Here is a 22572-nt window from a genome sequence, read left to right as displayed (position 1 = left end):
TTACGTATAAGTACAATTGATTATGTACACCTTGTTATTACGTATATTACCTGTGTAACATCACCGCATAAGATCTTAGTAGGGGAAATGTTTAAATATTGATTCATTGACAACAATCCATCAGAACATAAGAGCATTAATTTCATTTCCATTCAATCGTGGATCGAGCGCCGTTCAATCGTTGTGCTATCTATTCTTTTCATTCTCTACTGTCGGACGTACCATTTTTTAATCCAATTAGAGAAAGAAGAAAGAAAAAATTAAAAATAAATAAAAGAAAAAAGAAAAAAAAAACAGCAGCAAAAGGAAAGGGCTATTACGGTTACTACATGGCATGTGTCTGGTTTCAGCTTCCATACTGCATGACCTCAGCGACATGCAGCCCCAAATAAACGCGATCAAAATAGAGCACCCGCCGTACTACTGCAGCAGCTATACACCGCCGTCGGCTACCTCTGCAGACCATGCACAACCTGCGGCCAGCTTCAGTAAGTGTCTCCTCGATAGCGATTCCCCACGTAATTTCGATTTTCACCCTAATTTCGTCCACCGCCATCGTCCTCCCTGCGAATCTATCGATTTCGTTAACGATCCCCCGCTCCCCTCTCCCCCGCCGCTCTTGAGGGATACGTCTCATTTGCGGATGGCTACGCTGTCGCAGAATTTGACGAATTCCCAAAACGGTGCGACTCTGAGGATAAAAAGAATCCTACGAAGGTCCGTCTTCTTTCCAAATTCATCCTCGAATCAAATTTATCCAGTGCTTGATTTTTTTCTTCGTTGAGACAATTTGAAAAAGAAAAAAAAAAAACAAACAAACCAACACTCATTCAGGTCCCCCACCTGTACACCAGCTCATAAGAAACGACAAGACTGAAAAAGCACCGACAGTATCTGTGTCCAGTGCGTCAAACTTCTCTCCTGTCTTAAGGCCAGAAGATGCTCACCGTGGAGTTGACTCTCCTCACTCTCAGACTGGTATGTGTCTTCGTCATTATTTAATAATTATTAATCGATTATCAATAACAAATTACAACGGATACGTTGATATGATAATTATCGAAGCGTTTCCCGATTGATCTACGGGTGAAAATTCATTTTCAAATAGATTTATAACAATTTATAGAGTTTGATATTTAGAAAGGCGAAGAAGACAACTCCAAAGCGACAATTTATTTATTGATTTTATTTTTCTTTGGATTTCGTCTTTGTTCTTTCGTTCCATGCGTTTTTTATTTTTATTTTTTTTTTCAATTCATTCATTCATTCATTTGGGGAAGCGATGAATTTCTCTGATGCGAACGACTGCAGTTTTCCTCAGTTATCTTTTTTCGTTAAACTTTTTCTCATTTCGAAAGTATTCGAATACGATTTTTAGCACGAACGTTGTGCGCGAATCGTTTGTCTGCCGTGACGATACACGTCACACGATTACAAATATATACAGTGAAGAAGCCGAAGAAACGAACGATGAAAATTGCACCGTTCGAAAAGAACGGGGTCCGAAAAAAAAAAAAAAAAAAAACTACGCATCACATTTTACGTCTGTGATGACACGATTGTCGCCCTTTTTCGATTAATATTATTACGAACCTACAATACTATTATTATCATTACATACGTATACCTAATCGAAGAGAAAGACCAAAAAAAAAAAAAAGCACCGAGCCGAGCGAACAAACATCTAACATCGAATGATATATATATTTATTATTATAATAATAATAATGACAATAACAATAATAATAATAACAATGATGATCGATTGCTCGCCTAACAAATCAACGTGTCAAAAAGAAAGGAAAACCAAAAACCAGAAGCAAAGAAAAAAAAAAAAAAAAAAACAAACCAAGTAGGAAAGACGGAAGAATGGAAAGAAAAACGTTTTGTGTTCTCTTTTAATTGTTGTTTTTTTGTGACTAACCCCATACGTTGATAAATTGTTGTCTAGTGTCCAGTGTGCGATAGACCCAAACTGAGCTCATCCCCCTACAGGCATCATGTAAGTAATTTAGAAAAAAAGAAAAAAAACGAAAAAGATAAAAGAGATGAAAAAGAAAGTTTTACCCGTGACAGACCCAAAGTTTAAAGATGGAAAAACGTGGTTATTCCCTTTCGTTATCTTTTCTAAAAAAAAATTTTTTCTGTTCTTTCATTTCGTCGAATTTCAATGCCAGCCAAATCGTACGTCAACGCTCCTCAGGAAATATAAAAAATATGATAGCAGTTGATAAAAATCGATCGGTGACAACCCCTTTGAGTCTAGTCGGCGTGATTGGGGTAAGATAAAAGAAAAAAATTGGAGATAAAAGAATAAAAATAAAAAAAAAAACAATAAAATAAGAGTATGATTTTTTTGGCCTTTTATTTAAGAAAAATCATTTGGGAAGTGACTACTCCGTAGCGTTTGACTACCCGCAATCCCGCAATGACAGGCATCGCAAGAAACTTTAACGTAGTGCGGGTTGAGGGTAATCAGGCGCTACGCGAAAAGGGGTTGAAATTTTCCCCACGAGTCTCCGCTGATATCGTAGAGGTATTATAAGATAAGCAGGCGGCAGCAGATAGTTCGAGAGGTAATCACGAAATGTTATCTCTCGTCTTTCGATATTTTCTAAAGATACGCAGAGAAACCAAGAGAAAGAGGAAAGGAAAGAAAAAAATGAATAATTAACAAATAAATCAAGCAAAAATACAGAAAAAAAACTAGAATGATCGAATCGAAATGATGCGATTGTTACCGAAAGCGACACAATAAAATCACTAATCGCGGATTAAATGTAATGTCTGTTTCAGTCTGAGCCCAAGCGTATAGAAAGAAGCTTGCTTACTCGACCAAAAGGTACTTCTGTGATTGGTTATGATGTTATGTATATTATCTATATATCAATATTTAATTAATATCGATATCGATACGATGTCGGTTTAATTATTTATTCAGTTATTTATTTATTTAGGTTTTTTTCTTTCTCAATTTGTCGCAATTCCTTATTATTTACCTCAAATTATTTTCTTCACTTCGTCGTCTCACACGCCAAGTTGTATTTTCGTTAGAAATATCGATTTTTCGGTATGACAAAATTTCTATACTTTCCAATCGTCGATACCACCTCATATACAACGAACAGAGTCGACGACACAGAAAAAAAAAAAATTAATGAATAAACAGACGAATGAAAAATATAAACGAAGTAGAAATTGTTTGAAAATAATAATTTAGAGAAATCTAACTGTCAGCCGGTTGGACAAATAATTCAACTGATCTAATCAATGATCAGTAATTAAAAATTAATTATCCTATGACAACCGTACAAAAAGTATAACTTGGTTTTTCTTTTCCAATTTCTTTTTTTTTTTTTTTCAATCTATTTATACGTTAATTTTTGCTTTTCTCCCCATGCATTTGATGGTCGGTATACCTTGTACATGATACAACTTGCAAAAAAATTAATAGTGAAAAATGTAACGATGATTTTAGTTTGTCGAAAGATTTCTATTCGTTATTATTTTGATTAATTTTTTTCCTTTTTTTTTCTGAAATTTTATAGCGGATCATGCCTGTCGATTGTTACGTATTATTGTATACAACACGTATAGTAAACCTCTTAATTATTCTTTCAATTTCTACAACTATATATAATAATCTCTATATTCACTATCTCACTGTCTGCAGATCGCTAGCTCGCTCGCTCTCTTTCTATTATATACCTAAATATGTATAACGAAACGTACGAGAAAAAAAAAAAAAATATATATATACATAAATAACACAATTAGTTTTTTTGCTCACGTTACACGTTCATAGGTTTCATATATATATATATATACTCGTGCAACAAACGCACATACATATTATGGTACTAGATCCACTTTGAAAGTATTGAAATTCTTTTTTTCGAATCCTACAGAATCTCAATCTCAAAAAATGAATAATAATATACCACCTGTAAGACGCGGTAATTTGATTTATTCCATTTGAGCGTCGCATCTTCGATATATATATTTTTTTTTTTTACTCTCTTTACTTTTCCTTGTCGTATGAACATACATTTGGATAGATTTTTTTTTCCTTATCTTTGGTCAATGTTCACTTAATGTTGCATCGATATTATATACGCTCACCTCATTGTCAGCTCTAAATGGTTGCCATGCTATATGTATATAATGATAATAAAGAAATAAAAAAACGTACGCGCACAAATTCGGGAACCGAATCGAAACTGCAGCTAAAAAATGAAAACGAAACCAAGTCGACTGGTCTTTTTTTTGATTTTTTTTTTTCTTCTGATTTTTCATCGTCTCGCCTGTGCAAAAAAGAGAGAGGGGAAACTTTTGTGTCGTACAATTATAATGTAAAAGGGAATGGAATTCGGTCCCGATTTTGTTTGTAAATGTTACATATATTATGCACATTCTCTGTCTTGATGTATCGCTCGATCGTTCGTCTGTCTGCCCGTTGTCGCATTTCGAAAATTCGTCAATTCTGAATCAATGCCATTGCGATGAATCGATATTTTATCAACGAATAAACCGAAACGAAGTTGAACAATAAATGAAACGAAACGAAGGGAAACAAGCCAATCGAGAAAACGGAAGACCGGAACATCTATTTGTTCGTTGTATGTACCGAAACTTGAATGAACGCAGCTAACGGCCGAATCGAATTTTTCTACAATTCGAAAAATTTATTCCAATCCATTGTTTCAACTAACAACGTACAGACAGACCGCAGGTCCGCCTGATGCAAGCGGGTAGAGAATTTATTTATTTATTTACCTTGAGTTGATCAAAATTATTATTAGCGTTATTATTCTTATTCTTATTCTTATTATTCCTATTATTATTATTGTTGTCGTTATTGTTGTTATCGTTGATATCGTTATTATCGTTATCGTTATCATTATTATTATTATTATCGTTATTATTATTGTTATTAATATTAATGTTACAACATAAAGTATGCTCACCGCGTCCGCACCACCACAACCTCTGTCTGGTAAGCTAGTTGTCGCTGTCACTGTCTTATCTGTCTGTATGTCTATTTCCCACTTTTTGACACCCCACCTCTCGCCCCGCTCAATGAATATATATTTATTTTTTTTTTCCACAATTTCTCTATATATACTATAACAATTATGAGATGGCACAGCTTTGATTCCGAATATTGTCAATTGATCGTTGAACGAGAAGATGAGATGAGATGAGATGAGAAATGGAAGGAAATTAATAATGATTTAAATTAAATCAATGACAATTTGTTTGTCGCGTTGATTCTTTCTTTGATTCGATTCAATTAATCGATTCGTCCTAGTTCGGGATATCCGGAATCAAAGAGTGCGAACTCGAGTAAGAACACTTGATTGTATACGATCTCTGTCTCACCGTATACCTATTATACTATAAATATATTATCTTCACTATTTTAATTAATTAATCAATTAATTAATTAATGTACACACCATCGCCAATGCTCTGGGTATGTCGTATGCTGGATGAGTTATTATTATTATTATTATATATATTTATGTACAATTATTATCATCACCATTGGAAAAACTGCCAAGAAAAGAAACGTTTCAGTTTCATTGTTATTAATTGATTGTGACATGTGTATTGTCTTGTTTTATTCGATTCAAAAATTGAACCAAAATGAGAGAAGAAGAAAAATGAAATGAATAATGCCAAAACACAAATATATATATATACATACATATTATGCATATATTTTATATATTATCATATTGGCACAATAATACTGATGCATTATTCCATATCGTTGTTTGCAATGTTGGTGTTGTTGTTCCTAGTATATGCATATATATATAATACATGAAATATATAATACATATGTGAATATTATTATTATCATTATTATTATGTATTGTGTATTATGTGATTATATGATGCATAATATATAATATTATTTAATAATTGTTGATATGTTGATGTTGATGTTGTTATCCTTGATGTTTGATGTGTTGTTTAATCGTTGTAACCTAATTGTTGTTTGATGTTTGTTGTTGCACTCAATAATATCTACGGTTGTCCGTTATATACGTACTACTCATAAATATTTGATATGAAAAAAAAAAAACCAAAAAAAAAAAAAAAAATTAAAAAAAAAATAACAATTCAGTCGCACACACCTTATCGTGCTATTCAAACTAAAGTTATATTTATTATTACTATTATTATTATATTTATATCATTACGCTTCGAGTGCTTTTTACTCGGTATAAATATTTATCGATATCACAATTGTTGTACCTACCCTCGAATGAAGGTATGAATTTTAATAAGGATACGATCCGAGTCGTCGCATGTTGGTGCGATTACTATTTCAATTAAGAAATGATACGAGATTGCGTCAGATCGAATCATATCCAACATGCCACTGCCGGTGCTGTATCCGACAAATTGATTGTTCGTTTTCTACCCAAGCAGCGCCTCGACCACCCCTAAAACAAGGAGAGAGATCGTTCAAAAATCACGAAATAATCGAACGTTTCTTTTCTTGCGATCTATCGTACTATGTCGCGTCATCGACAGACATCCGCGGGGTGGTGAACGGCACTGCGAATCGTTATTTTCAGTTCTGTTAAAAATTTCTCCGATCGTGTTTCAGGGTTACATTCTCCTCATGAAGGATTAGCCGGAGGTTCCGGGCAGAGCATGTCGGGGCTAGCCTATTATCAACCGGAACATCCTGGGACTACGACGGCGGCAAAGTATCCGGAGAACGGCCACGACACCCTGTCCGATTTTGTCACGTTCGTTTGTCAAGAAGCGGAAAATACTCAGCAATTACCTCAGGTAGCTACCGTGACATTCTTCAGGTGTATTATTTTTTTTTTTTTTTTTTTTTTTTTTTCAATTCTTTTACGGCATTTCCGGGTGCGGATGCTGACTGGAATCGATCGACGCGAGGTACGAGGAGGACGACGAATCGGAATCGCAATTTTCAAGGACAAGACTCGCGTCAGCGTCCGAACCGGAAGCCATCAATTTTTCTACGTGCAAATCCGTTTCGCCGGCTCTGGACCGAGGAAAATTAAGTTTTTTTTCGTTCGAACGGAAAACCCGACGATCGTTCGGTTGTTCGATGGTAAAAAAAACCGTCGAATCGCTCGTCTTCGGGTACAACGATCCGTGAAAATATCGAAGGTCATCAACGAATTCGTTGACTCTGCGTTCGTTCGGCCGGTCGTTAGTTAGCTTTTGCAATTTATACGTAGCGACGATCGCGGTCGGTCCAGGGCCGGCGGTACGCGCACGATTATTCGGATGAGTGTCGTATGCCATTTTCAGACGCAGCTGACCGGACCCCGTGGTGGTATGCAAAAGTTTTCACAGTATTACCCAAGTTCGATGCTTCCGCCCCCGCCACCGGCGCCGATGGCACGTCCCGTAGCGATAATAAGATCGACGGGCGAATTGACGGTGACGACGGCCGGCTCACCCCCGACGTCACCGAGCGACCCCGGAGACCAGCTGGGCAACAGCACCGATCAAATGACGGCGGCCGGTCTGGTGAGCTCGTCTTGCCAAGGCTCCGTTGACCCCGGGGGAAGGAAAAGCCCGACGAGGATCCTCGTCGCCGCACCGCACACCAGCCGAGAATACACCTTCGCTCATTTTCACTCTCAACCCGGACAGGTAATTCGGAGAGAGTCGGAGAGGCCGGCGGGACGCGACCGACGATTACCCGGATCGTTTGTTTTTCTGTTCCGCAGCAAATATTCACCTACCCGACGATCGGTTCGATGTCCGGCGTTATCTCACCCACGAACTTGTCCCTATTTTCGTCGCCCGCTTCCGTCAGTCGTCCCGTAGCGACGCAGAGATCCGTTAGCAACGTACCTCCCCGTTGGAGCGCGGCGCCTTTCATCAATTTGGAGGACGATTACAACATGATAGCTCCGATAATAGCGGGTACAGCGAGCGAACCCCCTTCGGCTATGGACGAGGGTAAGAAGGATTGAAAATGTTCTTTTCAAATTTTCCCCCTCGATGTACCATGAGATCAAAACTGATAACTCGATTGAAAACTGCATCGACTGTGAGAATGAATCAATGAACGTGAAAAATTCGTCAAACTAGAAATGTTTCAATTTTATATCTATACTTAACGGAATTAGAAAAATTACCTTTACATACTTACGAAAAAAGTGCGCATCCATTTGTCGTGCAGTAAATGAATTTGTTCTGATTTCCTTGCGCATCATGTACAATCTACAATTTTTAGACCGGTACTTTCATTCGGTCCACGCAAACAGTGGGTTGGATAAGAGCGGGGCTGGTGGAATGATGGGTACCGAACTTGGTGTAACGAATGATCCTTCGGGTCACCATCACCATCACCAACAACAACAGCAGCAGCAACAGCAACAGCAACAGCAACAGCAACAGCAGCAACAGCAGCAACAGCAACAACAGCAACAACAACAACAACAACAACAACAGCAGCAGCAGCAACAAGTGATGCAGGATAAATGCTGTCGGCCTAAATCCTCTCCGTGACACCGGGGGATTTCTCTCTTTCGCTTCAACTTCTTAAAGTTTTTATCATTTTTATTGTTACTATTACCACGATCATCTTTATCGTTGTTGTCATCATTATCATTGTCATTATTATTATTACTACCACTATTACTGCTACTACTACTACTACCACTACTACTACTACTACTGCTGCTACTACTACTACTACTACTACTACTATTACTACCACTACTACTACTATTATTATTATTGCTATTATTATTAATATTTTTGATAACAACGATACCAGAAACTAAAAAGAGAACTAACATTTTCTTACTGCTGCGATTAGGCAGAAGATTAATAATCTGTAACTACTACTACTACCACTACTTTGTTCGAATTGAATCAACAGTGCTTGAAACCGGAGATGAGAAAGGAAAAGAATTATTTTTAATCGTTATTCGTAATAAAAAAGTCATCATAATTTTCCGTACTACTCAAACGTATACATTACATTAATCACCATACGATGATAATACTATAATAATGATAATGATAATAATAATAATAATAATAATAATGATGATGATGATAATAATGATAATAATGATCATGATTATGATGATTGATTGATTAATGATAATGATGATGACGACGACGACGACGACAGCGATATTGTCGTTATCGCAAGTACGGAAGGTGCCTTTTCACCGTCACTATTTTGATAAAACCATTAATAATAATGATAGTAATAATAATAATAGTGATGATCATAATAATAGTAGTAGCAATAATAACAATAACGATAACAATAATAACAATAACGATAATAATAACGATAATAACAATAAATAAGAATTGCAACACCAACAACGATTGATATTTAGAAAATGTGTACGAGTGTGTGTGTGTGCGTGTGTGTGTGTATCTCCTCATGCAGTTCATACAGTCACCCACGTTTGCCTTTATCGATATTTATATATGATATATTATTATATATAATAACAATAACGATACTGTAATTTAATATCGAGGAGAACCTAATTTACGTATACATAATAATTGAATACTTATAAACGCAACGTAAACCTAAACGTAATGCATAATATTAATCTTGTATTATTATTATTATTCTAGTTGTCCACTGCAAGTTATATGGAACTATAAATTTACGTCAGAAAATTCGTAATTCGTCGATAACGAGGACAATTTCAGAAAAAAAGCAAGATCAAACGAACAAAATAAGAAATGGAGCGTCCTTTGCATTATAGGATATCCCGCGATCTGAGTAATTTTTTTGAAACGTATAAAAAAAAACGAGAAAATTCATCTATGATTGAATCTATGTTGAATAGAAGGAAAAAAAAAAAATTTGATAGGGAAGCAATAATGAAAAAACGAAAGAAATGCTGCAGCAAATTGAATGAAAAAAGGAACGACATCGTTATATTTGGGAGACTGATTTTTCATTCGCAATAAAAATGTAATAAACTTTGACTTAAAAAACAAAGCGAAAAAGAAAAATTAAAATAATCAAAACATAATGATAGACGTGCATAAATGATGTCATTTATTTCATTATTCGTATTTCATTGTTTTCGTTGCAATTGATCCGATGATATGATACAAAATTATTGAAATCCGATTACGAATTTCTATACGATATCATTGTCATTGAAATTCTTTATTCCTCCTTGTTTTTTACAGTCTTGGTTGATTAGCCTTAGCTTTGTTGTATTTATTTCTCTGAGATATTTATACGTAGAACGTGTAAAATAGAAGTTTTTACCGGGACAAAGTCGACTAATAAGTTTGTTGTTTTACATAGTAACACGGTATTTTTCAAACAGTAAAAAAGAATAGAACAAACGAAAAAAAAAAACGCCGACGATTGATCCGCGGTTGGTGATTTGCTCAATACCATATTGCCAAGCAATGAATTGTTACACGAATAAGTTGAGGGAACGCGCAATTAGTGACCGAGTTATCAGCTACTCTATAAAAATGAAGAACAAATATTAAAATAGCAACAACTAACTCCAAAAGATTCTGCACGCACATGGCACAAAGTTAAACGAATTGAATGAAGGAAAAATAGGAAAAAAAAAATCATACAATTCGATGAAAAAAGAAGTGAAAAATAACAAAAAACACCGATCGTTCTTCCATCTATTATTGTATATTTACTACGTAATCTATAACGTAATAACGTATACCTACTTCATAGCCAAAAACCAAAACTCCAATCGTCCATGTCCGACGGCCATTACATATAAATTATACACGCGTTATGAATTAAAATATTATTATAAATACCTGCGGGTGTATAATAACATTCGAAATCAAATATACCCAACAACTATGTACAATATTTTGCTACATACGAATTAAATAATATTTTATTTCAATATATACCTGACAAGTTATTTTTTCATTAGTATTGTTATCGTTATTAATCTTATTTTTTTATTTTATTATCACTATGTTTATCGTAATTGTTCTCGTTGCTGTTGTTGTTCTTATTATCATTATCATTGCCATTAACATTATCAGTATCACCGCCGTCATTAATATTATTACTATTATTGTTATCGTCATTAATGGTATTATGCGTATCTCTAGTCATGTCTATTCACACATTGAAAAGTATAGAGAAAAATGAAAGGAGAAGCAAAAAAAGCAAAAAATTTTTTTCTCAACCCTGCAATAATGGATAGAATATTTTTCTAATAATCTGTATGAATATACGTATATTTGAATGATGAATAGAGTACGTGCGGGCCGGTAAAATTATTATTACTATTACCGATATTATTATTATTATTATTATTATTATTATTATTATTATTATCACCATCATCATCACCATCATTATTGTTATTTTTATTATCAACTTGTTGTTATTTTTCTTTAAACGGTATGTAATATTATATCTATATATTTGAATAAAATTATTTATTTACTTGTAATTATTTTAATGATAAACGATGTGTTGTTATAAATATTATATTACCATATAATAGATAAGATTTTCAAATAAAAATAATAGTAGTACGAAATATTCAAACAGAATAAAGAAAATTATAATTTATTAGACGTACAATGTAGGTACATTATACATACAGACACACACATACGCATATACTTATACATTACCCGTGCCATAATTCGTTTGCACGGGTAAATTATTTGAGAATACCGATATGAATTCGTACAATTAATAAATTAGAGTAAAAAAGAAAGGAATCAAAAGATAATCGCGGACGAACCAAAATGAAACTCATGTTTCTGTCATGACCGTTATTATTAGTTTCATTGTAATTATTGTTCGGGGTAATATTATTTGTTTTATCAATATTATGGAATTTGATATCTATCGTTCACCGGAAGATTCTCTTTTCAATCAGCTTATGATTTACACATTCAATTATCCCAGAATGATGAATAGTCGATAATACTCGTACCAAAAGATCGGAAAAAAGGGAAAATTATTTTTTTGAGATCAAAAGTTATGGAATTAGTATGAATGATTGATTAGTTGTTTTGAAATTATCATTAAGATTATCGTTATCCTTATCATTATCATTATCATTATCCTTATCATTATCATTATCATTATCATTATCATTATCATTATCATTATTATTATTGTTGTTGGTGTTGTTGGTGTTGTTATGATTATTATTATTTTTGTCATTATTATTATCGTTGTTCTTGTTGTTATTATACCATTATCACGTTCATCATCATCATCATCATCATCATGTCTGAGTATCGATACTTACAAAAATCCGAATTTACATATATAAATATAATATGCAATGCAATATAAAAAAGTACACGGTTCGATTGATATTAATTTATTGTTTTATGTATGTACATATAGGTATTAGATATCGTAGGTACATTTATACATACTCATATAGTATGCATATATGCGTGTATGTTGAAATATTATAATTCTTATTATTATCATCATTACTAACAAATATTATTATTATTTTCGGTCTCATATATAGGTATATACCGTACATAAGACTATATGAGCGATTTTCGAGATTCAAGAAAATTATATTCAACAAATGGAGAGAATAAGAGAAAATTCGCATGCAGGAAAATAAGCAGAATATTGAAAGAAAAAGAACTAATAATATAGTATGTATACCGCCGGACATGGAGCGACACTACGATATATAAGTGAGTAATATGTTATTATTATCATCAAAGTAATTAATAATTAATTCACAGCGTTTATTCATAAGTATATAAATCTAAGAATACATACATACGTAATAAATAGGTACACGATAGATAAATTATTTGATAAGTAAGTAAACAAATATATACGTATAGTGTACATATACATATATAAATATGTATATGTATATACTATATATGCCTATAATGCTCAAGCTAGTTTAAGACTAGTGCGGCTAGTCAAAAGAGGCTGCTATAGATAGAAACAAAATGATTGATTACTGTTAATGATAATGATGATAAGAATGATAATAACGAAGATAATAATAATAACAACAATTACAACAACAAGATAAATGGCAACAACAAGAATGGCAGTAAAATTACATAAAAACCATTTGAACAATAATATAATAATAAACTAGTTAACCGTAACTGATTTATTAAACAGTATAATCCTACCAAAAGATATATATATATGCTTCCTTGGACTATACATGATATACATATGCCCATATACATATATACATCACTACCTACGATATACGTATATAAATATATATCTGACCTGAAACTTAAAAATACCCTTCCCATATGTCAACCCATGATAATTATAATAATAACAATAATAATATTAATTATTATAATATATAGAGCAGCTAAATTGCGCAGAATATTTTTTAGCCCTTGTTACATACCTATACAATAATTATGATGATAATTATAAAATTACACATATTATAACAACGACGATAAAGATCGCGCTTACGTATCTATTGTATAACCATATACATATGAATATACTATATTATTATATCGTTACTATTATTATTATCTTTGATTAACATATTAATTAATTATCATTATTATTATTATCAACGATTGAATTACTGTATATTATAACTGATTGTAAATCGCTAGAAGAGAGAGAAAGAGAAAGAGAAAAGTGATACAGAGTATGTGTAGTATAAAAAGTAAAATGACACAAAAATATACGAACAAACGTGAACGAACAATTAGATATTATTAAATTATATTCCGCGTCTATTATTTAAAAGACAAAAATTGCTAAAGTGTAATAATTAAATTTTGTCATTGTTGTTATTATTATTACTATTAGTTCTAGTATCATTATTACTGTACAACACTTTTTCAAAATATCCTACTCTATAGAGAGAATGAAAAAAACTCTATACCACTTCACGTGTACTTATACCACCATTACCACACTATTTAGTCATACTGCTACTACTACTGCTACGACTATTGAAATTAATTTGTACATTACATAAACACGAGCCGATTTATCGATCAATAATTGCTGCGAGATCGTTCACTCAAAAAGTCTTGATGCGATATGAAAAACGTAATTGAAACAAATCGAAGATATTGCAAACAGAATAATTGAGAGATGAAAAAATATGTTACAATTTAATATACTCGTAATATAACGGTAATAATAATAATGATGATGATGATGATATTAATATAACAATATATTATTAAATAATATGATAAAGATAATAATATTATTATTGATAGAAATATTATGCGTGGTAAGCGATATTAATTACTCTATTATACGATTTCACATGCGATAAAAAAATTATATATATAAAATAAAAATATATTATATATTATACATTATACATAATACATAATACAGGAATATATATAATATAATATATAATAAATGCAATAATATATTTATTGAATATTTATTGAGCAATAACACATTTAAAGCAAATCAAATGATGGAGAAAAAAGAAAAACCAAAACGCGAAAAGCGAAAAGAACAAAAAAAAAAAGGATGTAGCATAATTATTGTACAAAAGCGACGTGAAATGAGATCATGTAGAAAAAGAATAAAATTAGAGAAACGACAAGGATGGAAAAACTAATCAAAGGGATCGAACTTTTTGCAAATATCAAATTTCCAGAGCGCGGCGACCACCGATCCCATCGTAAAAAAAGGTAACATATTGGAATTATAAATTATACAATAATTTGTACAACATGGTGTCGTTGACTGAGGATTTGTAATCTCTGGTCAGCGGTCATATGAAGAGGAAATTCGAATGGCGCGAAATAAAGTACACGTTGAATTTAAATTGAAATTATTCAAACGCTTTGGGAGTGATCATGACGAGTGGCGCCTGGTCTGTGCACACGCGCTGCTGTCCTGAGCTGCAGTCGTTGTGCATACTGCAGTCGGTGAATGCAGTGGTAAAATAGTCCAGTGGTGCAGATACTGTAACAATGTCACAACTATGGTGCATGTGAATTAATGAACTGACAGGTAGCCCAGAAATGTATACACAGTGATATTTTTTAATGTGAGTCTCGTTAAAAATATCGTCCGAAGCACACCTGTCAAAAGTTGTTCGACCTGATATTTAGGTTTGGTAGGCCCTAATCTTCTATGTGATTGCAGATATTCTGAAGATTTAGACTGACGACGGAAATTCTACAGGACAAGAAAATCACAACATAGCTCGAGGATCATGCAATAGCATCAAGGAGTCTTGAAAACCCAATTCGGAATATTCAAGTGAAACTCGATAAATGGATACAATATTATACTTATATTCGATTGATAATTTATGAAAATGATTTGGAACATATTTTACAATCAGACAGTTCAACACGCATTTTGTGAATGATATGACCAATCGTATTCATTACAGTGATACATTATTAAATATATGACGTGTTGAGTATTATAAAAAATATTTTCATGCATTCTACACCAATGATTTATTGAAAAGTATTGGCACCTCGTTTATTTGGTTCTACGATCTGGGAGTAAATTCAACTGGGAATAAATCGCATTGAGATCTCTTGAAATTTTGGTCCGTAAAACGCCAATTTATCTCTTGGATCATGGATACATATGTTTAACTGCGATTCGAATAACATTCGTCATTAATTTTTATTTTTCGTATAAAACATCAAATTGATTCTTTGTATGCCTTTATTCATGTTATTATATAATGATTAATGATACGGACAATAATTAATGATATAGTGACTGACTACAGTAACTAGTGACATTAAAACGCTCCGTAAAACGCCAATTTATCTCTTGGATCATGGATACATATGTTTAACTGCGATTCGTTCATGAATCGGTACATCTCCAGTAACCCCTTCTGAAACCAGATAATATTCAACCAAAGTAAGACCATCTCAGATTCCATCCCGATTTTTCCCTAAACTTTTCCTATTTATACCGACTTTTCAATTGATTTTTGAATTCACCATCTTCCAAGCCCCTAAAGGCGCCTGATGTTATGCGCATGCGCACTTTTCAACGAAGATACAAGTAGCGCCAATTCTCGAAATTTGTGTTGCGGAATCGGCGCGAACTAAAATTCCAGGTTTCTTGCCCCTTGACGTCAGATCACCCGCATTGCAGCGAAGTGGTCGGTGTAATGCGGGTGCATATATCATCAGGCGCTTTCGAGGGGCATGGAAGGTAGGGTGATTGAATAATTCATTGAGAAATTGGAAAAATAGGAGAGAATTGCTGACAGTTCGTAGAAGGTGGGATCAATTAATATACTTCCTAGTTCTGGCAGTCCAGTGGATTGATATTATTACAATCGCTGAGAACTCACTAATTAAAAACTTGTGACACACCTTTGACGTTGCATCGGAGCATAGCCTGTGAATCGAAGTTGAACACAACGAGTGAAGTTGACATGTAATTGTAATTATTCCTTTATTCAGGTAATTGCATTCTTGGTCTCGAAATGGAAAACACTCAGAGGATCAGAGGCTACAGTTTCCAGACATTTGCGATTGTTGGGGCTGGACAATGAACCCAAGCAACAGTGAAGCTATGTGTCAGTTTTATTTCAATATGGATACAGCGTCTCAATGGCAAATGCAGGTTTGTTGGTTTCTGGGTCCTCCAGCATCTGGAAATTCATAACCAGTAGAATGTTTCGTATTTGTTTCAGAAGAATCGGTATACCGAATTTCCCAGGTGATTGATGACACTGTTTGTTGGCAGCTAAGGTGATTAAATAGTTCATGAGGAAATTGGAAAAATAGGAGAGAATTGCTGACAGTTCGTAGGAGGTGAGATCAATGAATATACTTCCTAGTTCTGGCAGTCCAGTGGATTGATATTATTACAATTGCTGAGAACTCACTAATTAAAAACTCGTGACACACCTTTGACGTTGCATCGGAGCATAGCCTGTGAATCGAAGTTGAACACAACCCTGACGTTTACGAATACTAGTGATGACATGTAATTGTAATTATTCCTTTATTCAGGTAATTGCATTCTTGGTCTCCCAATGGAAAACAGTCAGAGGATCAGAGGCTACAGTTTCCAGACATTTGCGATTGTTGGGGCTGGACAATGAACCCAAGCAACAGTGAAGCTACGTGTCAGTTTTATTTGAATATGGATACAGCGTCTCAATGGAAAATGCAGGTTTGTTGGCTTCTGGCTCCTCCAGCATGTGGAAATCTATAAACATTGGAATATTCATACTTGTTTCAGAAACAAATGCTGTTCTTTGACAGAACTATGGCCATTGCACGCTATGGCCATTTTGTCGCATTTCCGAGCGAAAAAATGGAGATCTCTCGACGAGTATCAGGGATCGCTCGGTTCAGTCGACACGCTCGTGTTTCTGAGGCCGTAATATAGGTATCGTCATGTATTTTGAGGCTGAGAATCCACAGCTGCTACTTAATTTGATTCATCCAACGACCTGTCGATTAATAAGCTGATTCTTTGTTGCAGAACGTAGAATTATCAAGATATTCCGATGGTTCCGAGTCGTGTCTTGATTGAGTCGACGGATTTGAGTCGCTGCTAACGAACTACATGAAAATAAGATTGCTGCAGACATTTGGAAAGCGAAGACTACAGCTTCTTCGGGTTGAAAAAGCCCGATTTATATTTTTCGCTTTGGTTTCTTACACATTCCAAGCCTAGAAACTAGACTGTGCGCGCCAAAATGTTTTGCTTATCGAATTGATCGAGTGATAGCAAATTTTCTACTGTAATGAGCAGAGAAACTGAATTATCTCTGTAGCTTTGAATCATAGCTCACTTAATTCGACGAATTTATGTTCTTAGGTTCGGAATATATTGAAATAAGGTATTTTAAAACATTTGAAACATATCCTGTATAAAGCTAGCAAGATTGCAGAATCGCTGAGACCCTGGTCTTTGCTTCTATCGATTTTCAAGTCGATAATGAACTTTAGTACCCAAAGTTCCGGCTTTTCTTCATATTTAGGGCTCAGAAACGATGGAAATACTAATCTTTCATTTGAATCGATTGACTTATTGCATTGTTGTAATTATCGCTGTACTTTACTGCTTTGAAACGCCAAGAAACTGTATTATCTTTGCAGCTCTTTGTTATTGTTCAATTTTGTAATCAGATTCTTGTTTTCAAGGTCAAAATACAAAGAATCGCTGCCTGAACATTATTTCTGTCCATTTCTCTATTTTTCCTGAACCTTTTTCTATTTTTAATTGATCGTTGATGATAGAGACGGCCTTCTCTATGCCTAGCGAGATCCTGAAGCTGTGCAGGAAGAGTACTAGGACCTTGGACCTGTTTCCAGATTGTTCCTGAATTTTTCCTGTTTTTCCTGATTTTTTTTCGATTTTTCGACAATTTTTCAATTGATTTCTCAATGATTGCGTCTTCCGGCCTTCCTGGAGGTTCCCCGTCATCCAGAACCGAAGGTACGTGATCCTACATTAATTCCCGATTTTTTTCTGATTTTTTGCGATTTTTTCCTATTTTTTTCCGATATTTTAAATTATGTTTGAATTTTTCCGCCATTTTGACGTCACGTGATGACGTCACGAGGTCTGGTCACGTGACCGCACTCGCCGCGACAACTAGCGCCATGTGGCGGATTTTTCGTGAACTACTAGAACTTCTAGCCTCGTGACAGGCCCACTCGTTTTGCGACCACGTGGTCAAGTCGCAGGTGGCGCCATCTTTTTTTAGTTGCGGATTTTTGGTGAACTAAAAACTCGCCGCGACAACTAGCGCCATGTGGCGGATTTTTTGTGAACTACTGAAGCGTCTAGCCTCGTGACGGGCCCCACTCGTTTCTCGACCACGTGGTCTGGTTGCAGGTGGCGCCATCTTTTTTTTAGTTCACCAAAATTCGGAAAGATGGCGCCACTTGCGACTCGTTTCTCGACCACGTGGTCTGGTGGTTGCAGGTGGCGCCATCTTTTTTTAGTTCACCAAAATTCGGAAAGATGGCGCCACTTGCGACTCGTTTCTCGACCACGTGGTCGGGTCGCAGGTGGCGCCATCTTTTTTTAGTTCGCCAAAATTCCGAAAGATGGCGCTCGCCGCAACTTGACCACGTGGTCAAGAACCGAGTGGGGCCCGTCACGAGGCTAGACGCTTCAGTAGTTCACAAAAAATCCGCCACATGGCGCTAGTTGTCGCGGCGAGTGCGGTCACGTGACCAGACCTCGTGACGTCAGAATGGCGGACGAATTCAAACATAATTTGAAATATCGGAAAAAATGAGAAAAAATCGCAAAAAATCAGAAAAAAATCAGGAATTAATGTAGGATGACGTTCCATCGTCTCTGGATCACAGGACACCTCCAGGAAGGCCAGGAGATAGGGTAATTGGCGGATCAATTGAAAAATTGACTGAAAATCGAAAAGAAATCAGGAAAGGAAGGCAAAGATAGAAAATATCCGATCAACATCTGGAAACGAGTCTAAGGTCGTGCTACTCTAGCTACATGGCGTCAAAACTTACTGATCCAAGAACTCACTGATCAAAAACTCGTGACACACCTTTGACGTTTCATCGGAGCATAGCCTGTGAATCGAAGTTGAACACAACTCTGACGTTTACGAATACTAATGATCACATGTAATTACAATCATTCCTTTATTCAGGTAATTGCATTCTTGGTCTCGAAATGGAAAACACTCAGAGGATCAGAGGCTACAGTCTCCAGACATTTGCGATTGTTGGGGCTGGACAATGGAACTAAGTAACAGTGAAGCAACGTGTCAGTTTTATTTGAATATGGATAGAGCATCTCAATGGCAAATGCAGGTTTGTTGGTTTCTGGCTCCTCCAGCATCTGGAAATTCATAACCAGTAGAATGTTTCATATTTGTTTCAGAAGAATCGGTATACAGAATTTCCCAGGTGATTGATGACACTGTTTGTTGGCAGCTAAGGTGATTAAATAGTTCATGAGGAAATTGGAAGAATAGGAGAGAATTGATGACAGCTCGCAATGGGTTGGATCAATTAAAATACCTTCTAGTTTTATAAGTCCAGTGAAAGAACGTATTGCTATTAACACAATTGCTAAAAACTCACTAATCAAAAACTCGTGACACACCTTTGACGTTTCATCGGAGCATAGCCTGTGAATCGAAGTTGAACACAACTCTGACGTTTACGAATACTAATGATCACATGTAATTACAATCATTCCTTTATTCAGGTAATTGCATTCTTGGTCTCGAAATGGAAAACACTCAGAGGATCAGAGGCTACAGTCTCCAGACATTTGCGATTGTTGGGGCTGGACAATGGAACTAAGTAACAGTGAAGCAACGTGTCAGTTTTATTTGAATATGGATACAGCATCTCAATGGCAAATGCAGGTTTGTTGGTTTCTGGGTCCTCCAGCATCTGGAAATTCATAACCAGTAGAATGTTTCGTATTTGTTTCAGAAGAATCGGTATACCGAATTTCCCAGGTGATTGATGACACTGTTTGTTGGCAGCTAAGGTGATTAAATAGTTCATGAGGAAATTGGAAAAATAGGAGAGAATTGCTGACAGTTCGTAGGAGGTGAGATCAATCAATATACTTCCTAGTTCTGGCAGTCCAGTGGATTGATATTATTACAATTGCTGAGAACTCACTAATTAAAAACTCGTGACACACCTTTGACGTTGCATCGGAGCATAGCCTGTGAATCGAAGTTGAACACAACCCTGACGTTTACGAATACTAGTGATGACATGTAATTGTAATTATTCCTTTATTCAGGTAATTGCATTCTTGGTCTCCCAATGGAAAACAGTCAGAGGATCAGAGGCTACAGTCTCCAGACATTTGCGATTGTTGGGGCTGGACAATGGAACTAAGCAACAGTGAAGCTACGTGTCAGTTTTATTTGAATATGGATACAGCGTCTTAATGGAAAATGCAGGTTTGTTGGCTTCTGGCTCCTCCAGCATGTGGAAATCTATAAACATTGGAATATTCATACTTGTTTCAGAAACAAATGCTGTTCTTTGACAGAACTATGGCCATTGCACGCTATGGCCATTTTGTCGCATTTCCGAGCGAAAAAATGGAGATCTCTCGACGAGTATCAGGGATCGCTCGGTTCAGTCGACACGCTCGTGTTTCTGAGGCCGTAATATAGGTATCGTCATGTATTTTGAGGTTGAGAATCCACAGCTGCTACTTAATTTGATTTTTCCAACGACCTGTCGATTAATAAGCTGATTCTTTGTTGCAGAACGTAGAATTATCAAGATATTTCGATGGTTCCGAGTCGTGTCTTGATTGAGTCGACGGATTTGAGTCGCTGCTAACGAACTACATGAAAATAAGATTGCTGCAGACATTTGGAAAGCGAAGACTACAGCTTCTTCGGGTTGAAAAAGCACGATTAATATTTTTCGCTTTGGTTTCTTACACATTTCAAGCCTAGAAACCAGACTGTGCGCGCCAAAATGTTTTGCTTATCGAATTGATCGAGTGATAGCAAATTTTCTACTGTAATGAGCAGAGAAACTGAATTATCTCTGTAGCTTTGAGTCATAGCTCACTCAATTCGACGAATTTATGTTCTTAGGTTCGGAATATATTGAAATAAGGTATTTTAAAACATTTTAAACATATCCTGTATCAAGCTAGCAAGATTGCAGAATCACTGAGACTTTGGTCTTTGCTTCTATCGATTTTCGAGTCGATAATGAACTTTAGTACCCAAAGTTCCGGCTTTTCTACATATTTAGGGCTCAGAAACGATGGAAATACTAATCTTTCATTTGAATCGATTGACTTATTGCATTGTTGTAATTATCGCTGTACTTTACTGCTTTGAAACGCCAAGAAACTGTATTATCTTTGCAGCTCTTTGTTATTGTTCAATTTTGTAATCAGATTCTTGTTTTCAAGGTCAAAATACAAAGAATCGCTGCCTGAACATTATTTCTGTCCATTTCTCTATTTTTCCTGAACCTTTTTCTATTTTTAATTGATCGTTGATGATAGAGACGGCCTTCTCTATGCCTAGCGAGATCCTGAAGCTGTGCAGGAAGAGTACTAGGACCTTGGACCTGTTTCCAGATTGTTCCTGAATTTTTCCTGTTTTTCCTGTTTTTTTTTCGATTTTTCGACAATTTTTCAATTGATTTCTCAATGATTGCGTCTTCCGGCCTTCCTGGAGGTTCCCCGTCATCCAGAACCGAAGGTACGTGATCCTACATTAATTCCCGATTTTTTTCTGATTTTTTGCGATTTTTTCCTATTTTTTTCCGATATTTTAAATTATGTTTGAATTTTTCCGCCATTTTGACGTTACGTGATGACGTCACGAGGTCTGGTCACGTGACCGCACTCGCCGCGACAACTAGCGCCATGTGGCGGATTTTTCGTGAACTACTAGAACTTCTAGCCTCGTGACAGGCCCACTCGTTTTGCGACCACGTGGTCAAGTCGCAGGTGGCGCCATCTTTTTTTAGTTGCGGATTTTTGGTGAACTAAAAACTCGCCGATACAGCTAGCGCCATGTGGCGGATTTTTCGTGAACTACTGAAGCGTCTAGCCTCGTGACGGGCCCCACTCGTTTCTCGACCACGTGGTCTGGTTGCAGGTGGCGCCATCTT

At 35.5% G+C, this 22572-nt stretch overlaps 1 protein-coding gene and 2 long non-coding RNA genes across 15 annotated transcripts in view; all 3 read left to right on the top strand.

Annotated features, from left to right (window-relative positions):
- The window catches only part of LOC105687374 (nuclear factor 1 C-type), a 34022-nt gene extending 23620 nt beyond the window's left edge, over positions 1-10402 (top strand). For 5 of the 9 annotated variants that reach the window (XM_048656266.1, XM_012402980.3, XM_048656265.1 and 2 more), the window contains 6 exons: positions 351-488; positions 835-978; positions 6626-6813; positions 7309-7656; positions 7734-7968; positions 8246-10402. In XM_048656266.1, the coding sequence (XP_048512223.1) occupies positions 351-488; positions 835-978; positions 6626-6813; positions 7309-7656; positions 7734-7968; positions 8246-8520 (1328 nt within the window). In that variant the 3' untranslated portion in view covers positions 8521-10402. The remainder of the gene's footprint in view (positions 1-350; positions 489-834; positions 979-6625; positions 6814-7308; positions 7657-7733; positions 7969-8245) is intronic. The other 4 variants (XM_048656262.1, XM_012402983.3, XM_012402982.3 and 1 more) reach the window with 4 other exon arrangements.
- Positions 10403-11511: 1109 nt separating this feature from the next.
- LOC112695033 lies at positions 11512-17256 on the top strand. 3 transcript variants are annotated; one of them, XR_007278676.1, is made up of 6 exons: positions 11512-15017; positions 15116-16227; positions 16414-16576; positions 16647-16767; positions 16969-17131; positions 17201-17256. It is a non-coding gene; the product is annotated as an uncharacterized LOC112695033 (long non-coding RNA). The 3 variants fall into 3 exon arrangements; XR_007278677.1 differs by having other exon boundaries at positions 11512-16227; positions 16650-16767; XR_007278675.1 differs by having other exon boundaries at positions 11512-16227.
- Positions 17257-19747: 2491 nt separating this feature from the next.
- LOC125501152 lies at positions 19748-20861 on the top strand. 3 transcript variants are annotated; one of them, XR_007278681.1, is made up of 4 exons: positions 19831-19892; positions 20165-20327; positions 20398-20518; positions 20720-20861. It is a non-coding gene; the product is annotated as an uncharacterized LOC125501152 (long non-coding RNA). The 3 variants fall into 3 exon arrangements; XR_007278680.1 differs by lacking the exon at positions 19831-19892 and adding an exon at positions 19896-19955; XR_007278682.1 differs by lacking the exons at positions 19831-19892; positions 20165-20327 and adding an exon at positions 19748-19764.
- Positions 20862-22572: the final 1711 nt, after the last annotated feature.

The sequence above is a fragment of the Athalia rosae genome, chromosome 5, assembly GCF_917208135.1.
Source record: "Athalia rosae chromosome 5, iyAthRosa1.1, whole genome shotgun sequence".
NCBI classification, from domain to species: domain Eukaryota; kingdom Metazoa; phylum Arthropoda; class Insecta; order Hymenoptera; family Athaliidae; genus Athalia; species Athalia rosae.
The sequence above is the reverse complement of the archived record's forward strand: the minus strand, read 5'-3'. Positions and strand labels throughout refer to the sequence as shown.